Source organism: Rhinatrema bivittatum, chromosome 13 (assembly GCF_901001135.1).
Source record: "Rhinatrema bivittatum chromosome 13, aRhiBiv1.1, whole genome shotgun sequence".
Classification (NCBI taxonomy): Eukaryota; Metazoa; Chordata; class Amphibia; order Gymnophiona; family Rhinatrematidae; genus Rhinatrema; species Rhinatrema bivittatum.
This window is the reverse complement of record NC_042627.1, coordinates 3,715,104-3,721,860: the sequence shown is the minus strand read 5'-3', so window position 1 is coordinate 3,721,860 and position 6,757 is coordinate 3,715,104. Positions and strand designations below refer to the sequence as shown.

Sequence of the window (6,757 nt, the reverse complement as noted above, 5' to 3'; positions counted from 1 at the left end):
TGTATGTTACATTTTGGATTCCTTTTTGCAATTGAATGCGTATAGAGTAATGTTAGGAATCAAGATTCACCTTTGTATTATGATGCTGCTATAATGGTGCCAACCCAATAGCGTTGGAGTGTGCTTATGACTTTTTGTACTTGAATGTAACTTATCTTGAGCTATCAATAAATAGGCTTGAGCTAAATTTATAAATAAATTGAGGAGGAGGAGTGTCATGTAGAGAATGCTCATAGGCCAAAAGCAGAGGGCCTAGAGGGCTACTGCTGCTGCTTGGGACCAAAAACCCCACCAATCCACACACAGTGGAAATAGCACTACAAAAACCCACACTCATTAACCCTCTAGATGTTAATATATCATAAATGTTTGTCCTTTTTGTTATATTCAAAACCTAATGGTTTAAATCTTCAAAACTTACTTAGAACAACACTTTTCACATTTGAACATAATCACCAAAAGGTTCCCAGAGAAAAATTTTTAAAGAGTGTAAGTGATGCTTCATAAAACTTTTAGGGCACCATCCCAATGTACCTTACTTAGCTTTTTAATCATGAGCACCACCGTCCACCCTAGAGTCCTTTTTATTTTCTCAAAAATAATTTTTTTGTTATTTTTAAATTATTTCAAATGCTTCCTGAAGAAATGTGAAAAGCATCACAGAGGATCACAGTTCGCCAAAAATATTCAAAAACCCAAAAAGGTGAATCTAAAGTCACTTAACTTAAGCTCGATTCCCCAAACCTTCGATGTGACATTGGCAACGTTTACCCCAACCAAGGCCAAGTTTCGCATTTCTTCTTCGTCAGGGGAAGCCACTTAGCTGCTGCACTTCACTTAAATCCATTGAAAAGGCTCGCAAAAGCCCTGCCCGATGTTACCTCAAAACATGGCGAACCCAAAAGGTTACCAGAGAAAAATATCTTTCTCTGGGAACCTTTTGGTGATTATGTTCAAATGTGAAAAGTGTTGTTCTAAGTAAGTTTTGAAGTTTTAAACCATTAGGTTTTGAATATAACAGAAAGGACAAACATTTATGATTATATTAACATCTAGAGGGTTAGTGAGTGTGGGTTTTTGTAGTGCTGCTTGGGACCAGGCAGGCTTCCAATGATTGGCTGCCATCCCTGTAGTAGCTTGCCTTCATGATCTGGATACTACCTGTAGGTCATCCTTACCTTTCATGTATTATACAGATCCCCAAGCCAGGCCATTTCCAGTCTGTGGAAGTCTGCGTGGTCCCAAGCAACAGCCACAGCCCTCTAGGCCCTCTGTTCTTGATCTATGGGCATTCTGTACATGACACTACTCTCACACTCCTCCACAGTTGTCACACAGCAGCTGACACCCTGTTCCTGCAGTCAGCAAGTAAATAGCAGTGGTGAATGGAAAGGTTGGTTAGTGGACAAGTGAAGCACCAAAGGATTTAAGCTAAACCTGTCCCCTAGTTTATACAGTAGATATGTGCCACTCCCTCTACATATGCACAGTAAATCTATTGACTTTCATAAGGCAGGTAGCCATACCCTGCCAGCGTATACAGATTGCAGAGTGAGTGTCAAATGATGGGATATGGAGTGGCAGCCTCTATGTCAACTGTCCATGATATGATCTACAGAAAGGAGGCTAAGGAGACCTGTGCCTAGAAAAAGGGAACCTCAACTAGGAATGCCACCAGGTCTCAGGCACTTGCCAAGAAAACCAACCACTCAACCCCCAGCCCTCACTGGGTATCTGCTACATGTTGGCACTAACTAACTTTTCCCCAAACCATTTATCTGAATAACCCCAACATAGATGGCATTAGGAGGTCCTTGCCACTCTGCATTCCTGCCATCTCTGCATCCCCATATTCAGTGGCAGCTTCTTAACATTCACAACCCCCCCTCCTAAAACTGGAATCCCTGGCAGCTAAAGCTCTAGGAACCATGCACACCCCCAATTAACTGGACTATTAGGCCCACTCCAGGTGGAAGGTGCGAAATACAGGCTGATGTCAACTCATTCCGAAATGTTAGACTGTATATTTGAGTTCTGATGTTGGCAAGTTTCACACCCCCCACCCTTTCTCATGCAAGTGAATAGCCTAGGTGGAATGTAAGAGTACTACGTGTGAGCCATTCCTACAGCAATCCATACTGACATCTAAGGGTGTGCATTCGTTCCCTATGAATTGGTGATCCGCAAAGTATAGGGCCGTAATCATGGGGAAGCGAAACGTATTGCCGTCGTCCCCTGTGACATAGTGAGGGCAAAGGCTATCGGCTGCCAGTATTCAAAATGGCGCCGACTGTCGGCCCCTGATAGCCGGCATTGGAGGCATTCTTCTGGGGTTAACTTGCTGCGAACCAGCTGCATGGGTTCCTCTGCTGTGGCCCCAGTTGGAGTGGGGCTCTGCTTGGAAAAGGGAGAATGCCAGGAGAGCTGGGAAGTGGGTGGATGCCTCTTTGAAAGTTGCAATTCACGGGTCCACTCATGGAGTCGGCGGTCTATGCGGCCGGCTAGATTTATGAGGGCATCTAGGGAGGTAGGTAACTTACGGGCCACCAGCTCGTCCTTTATCCGGGCAGCCAGTACATCTAGGAAGAAGGAGCATATGCAGTCCTCGCTCCAGTGGAGTTTCGAGGCAAGGGTCCAGAACTCGATAATGTAATCCGTTAAGTGGAGGAGAGATGACCCAGAGGCAGTCTGCCGACCAGAATCGTTGAAGACAGTGCGGAAGAGGGCCAAGAAGCCTTGCAGGTCCCGCAGAACAGGATCAGAGCTCTCTCACAAGGGAGAGGCCCATGCCAAGGCCATGCCATCCAGGAGTGAGATGATGTAGGTGGTCTTCACAAGAACATAAGAACATAAGAAATTACCATGCTGGGTCAGACCAAGAGTCCATCAAACCCAGCATCCTGTTTCCAACAGAGTTCAAACCAGGCCACAAGAATCTGGCAATTACCCATCATCCGCATCATCAGGGAAGAGCGCGGACTGGAGGCAGAAATGCATATTGCATTGGTTCAGGAAGCATCGACAATGTTGCGGGTCCCCGGAAAAATGTGGAGAAGCAGGGAATGCTATGACAGGGCATGCAGTCAGAATGGAGGCCATGTAGCCCAGAGCAGGAGGAACCGACTGGCCTGATGAGACAGCGGAATCCAGACAAGCCCCAAGTCACTCTACTGCCGTAGTAAGGGTTTCTAAGACCTTCTGCTGTTCGAGGATCTTCTGAGCCAGGTCTGAATGGCCTGCAAGGTGGATGCCTCCACCGGGTCCATGGGCTTGGCAATCAGTTACAAAATGTGAACCCTTGGCCCGAGGTGATGTTGGAGCTACCTGTGAGTGAGACCCCCGCAGATCCCCTCTGTCAGGAGGTGAGGCCGGACGGGAAGTAGAGGCCAGCTGGAGCTTCACCACTACCAGCCCTCATTCCCCGCAGGTTGAGACCTTGGGTACCAGGGATGGCTGGTCTTAGGTGGGCCTCTGCATGGATAATCCAGACGGCATGGCCGAACGAAGCGGAGGGTCATGAGGGACCGAAGGGTCAAGGCAGACAGAAGGCATGATCGGGTCCGGTCCAGGGTTCGGAGGCAGGTGGCAGAAGACATGGTCAGGTCCAGTCCAGATGTCAGAGGCAGGCAGCAGAAGACGAGGTCAAGAAGCAAGCTGGCTGAAGAGTCAAGTTCCATCCAAGGGAAGAGGAATCCAGAACAGGAGTTGGAAGGCAGGATCAGGAACACAGGATCAGGAACACCAAGCGAGCATGCTGGAGAAGATAGCGAGGAGACCTGTTGCCAAGCTGCCCGCTGGGAGCCCGATGCAGCCTCAAATAGGCAGGACTTGATGATGTCATCTGGAGAAGCCAGCAGCATTTTTCCGCCGCCGACCCTTTAAGTCCTGAGAGGGGGCGCGCGCATGCATAGGAAAGGCCCGTGCCGGGGCGGCAGTCTGTGTCACCCCGGCCACCAAAGGCAGAGGGGAGACTCTGGCAGACCCGGGAAGGGGTGTCCTGTGTCGGCAGCGGCTCCCCACGCCCGCCAGCGAGCCGGGGACTGCGGCTGATGCTGATGGGTGGCGGGAGGTAAGTAGGGCGGTCTGCGGGGCTCCGCGGCCAGCGAACGTAACGCTCCATCACTGAAGTGGAGGGTAAGCCACTAAGCCGCTGGTAACCAATCCTCCAAAACTTCATTCAGCTAATAGCTTTCCAATGTTTTCTTCAGGCAATCCTGTAAGAGGAGATTCTTATTCAGATTCTGCTCCTGCCAATGCTGTTTCTGCTGCCTCTTCAGTGCTGATTAAGGAAGATTCCACTGCTGGTGGTTTTGAGTCTTGCACTGCTTTCTCTTCTGCCCTGCTATTAGTACTGCCTACCCTAGCCCTCCCCTTCAAAATAACAGGGAGAGAATCAGGTGGTGGTGGCACATCCTCTCCATATTTCAGTTTCTTCCAACTGGAGCTGCCTGCCTCTCCTGCCATTTTCATTTTAGGTGGAGAACTCCCTGTTTTAGGGTCTCCTTTGCCACCAACAGTGTTCCCTCACTTTAATTTGTCACTGCAGGGCCTACTGGGGATTTTGACAATAGGGATTTTTTTCTTTACTACTTTGAATGGAACTGTGTGTAATGTTAGTGTATAAAACCACTGATTGATCTCACATACGCACACACACACACACACACACACACACACACACACACACACAGAGATAATCCAGCTTTGTCTTTATCACTAATGCACATACAGCACAGCTGGAAATGCTCTGCCTTGTGCACCGCTGACAGGATCCACAAACAAAATGGCAACCTGCTCTCTTGCTGCACTACCTGCACTGCTTACTGAACTACACCGTGTCTACCCAGTCAGAGGAAACAAAACACTCTGTACTGCCACTGCAAATGGGCCCCAATCTCTCCAGCCCATGGAATAAGCCTGCCTGCCTGCCCAAAGGGAGAGGAAAGGCCGTGGCAAAGGGCTAATACTAACAGCCTGTCACAGGCCTTCCTTTCTCAGTGGGTGAGTGTGACAGTGAGACCAGAGCAGACGAATAGCAGCCAAAGCATTTCTAATGTTTCTGGTTTTAACAAAAGGCAAAGCACAGGTGAACACTCTGTGAGAATTCAACCAGAAGCGCAAACTTCCCAGTCAATGTCCAAAAGAAATGCACAGGCTCAGATCCCAAGATCAGCATCACTGGGTCCACAGAGCACCAATAGGTTAAATTAGAAAAAGGTTTCAGTGATATGCTGGCATTCTGGTCACTTTGCTGACTTGCCCTGCCCACTTCATGACAAGACTGCGAGGTTACACATGAATCACAGACAAGAGTTGGTTGCTCTATAGACTTCTCATGAACTTGCTATGGCTCCATAGACTTTAATGAGCCAAAGAAATCTATGAGAGCTAAGCGAATGAAACGATTGGGATATGTTTCATAGGTGGGAAGGACCCCATTTGTTTTGTAGGCCTCCAGGAATGAAATAAACAGGGTCCTATTGTTTTGGATGTGCCATTCATTATAAACAAATGCACATAACGATGTGCATTTGTTTATAATGTTCAGATTTGTTTTGTAGTTTTGTCAATGATAAACTCAAGCTATTATTTGAAAGGGTTTCTTCACTGACATTTAGAATATTTGAATAAATACAGCATTTGCCTAAAATGTATTTAATTACATTTAATGAACCCTCACCTCTACCCATATTCTATTTCTCATCTTTATGACCAATTTCATAGTTCCATAGCACAGTTCATGACAATTTAAGAATACAACTAACTGTGACTTATTAGAGTTCATTCCTTCTTGCGTTGATGTAAATCATGGCTGGAAATGTTTTGCTTGCCATTTTTTCCCCAAGATTTTCTTCAGAGCTTGTTTGACATCATTGTTCCTGAGGCTGTAGATCATGGGATTCACCATAGGGATTGCCATTGTGTACACTACAGAAACTGCACGATTTTTGTCCAGAGAGTAATGGGAACTCGGAAACACATACATGAAGATAAGAGTCCCAAAAATTAAAACCACTGTGATAAAGTGGGATGTGCAGGTGGAGAAGGCTTTGCGCCTCCCCTCTGAAGAGCGGATTCTCAGGATAGCAAAAACAATGTAAATGTAAGAGAGAATTATTGCTATAATGGTTACAGTGGTAACAATGGAAGCAAAGGTAGACAGCACAATCTCATTGAAGAAGGTATCTGAGCATGAGAGCTTTAACAGTGGAGGAACGTCACAATAGAAATGATTGATCTCATTGGGGCCACAAAAAGACATAGAGAAAGCATTACAAGTATGAATCAATGCATGCACCAAGCTAATTATGTATACACTTGCCATTAACTGGATACGGACTCTCTCTGTCATCACAACAGTATAGAGTAAGGGGTTACATATCGCCACATAACGATCATAAGCCATCACCGCCAGGATGAAAATCTCTGCAGTGGCCATGGTAACAAAAACGTACAGTTGTATAGCACAGTCAAGCAGAGAGATGTTTTTTTTCTCTGCTAAAAAGTTAACCAATGCCTTTGGGGTGATAGTTGAGGAATAACAGAGATCTATGAATGCTAAGTTGCAGAGAAAAAAGTACATGGGTGTGTGAAGTTGAGGATCCGTTCGAATTAACAGGATAATGCCAATGTTTCCCAGTAGAGTTAAAATATATATGGCTAAAAACACAATGAAGAGCAAATTTTGCATTTTGGAAAGGTCAGAAAAACCCAATAAGATGAAATCAGTCACAGGGGTTTGGTTTTTGCCTTCCAT

At 46.3% G+C, this 6,757-nt stretch overlaps 1 protein-coding gene across 1 annotated transcript; it reads right to left on the bottom strand.

Moving 5' to 3' along the window:
* Positions 1 to 5,806: 5,806 nt before the first annotated feature.
* Positions 5,807 to 6,757, bottom strand: LOC115075308 (olfactory receptor 1019-like). The gene has a single exon (XM_029575601.1). The coding sequence runs from the start codon at positions 6,755 to 6,757 to the stop codon at positions 5,807 to 5,809; it is 951 nt and encodes a 316-aa protein (XP_029431461.1).

Bases quoted from the DNA above. Each gene is read 5' to 3' on its own strand.
- LOC115075308 (XM_029575601.1), bottom strand. From the start codon at position 6,757: ATGGAAGGCAAAAACCAAACCCCTGTGACTGATTTCATCTTATTGGGT.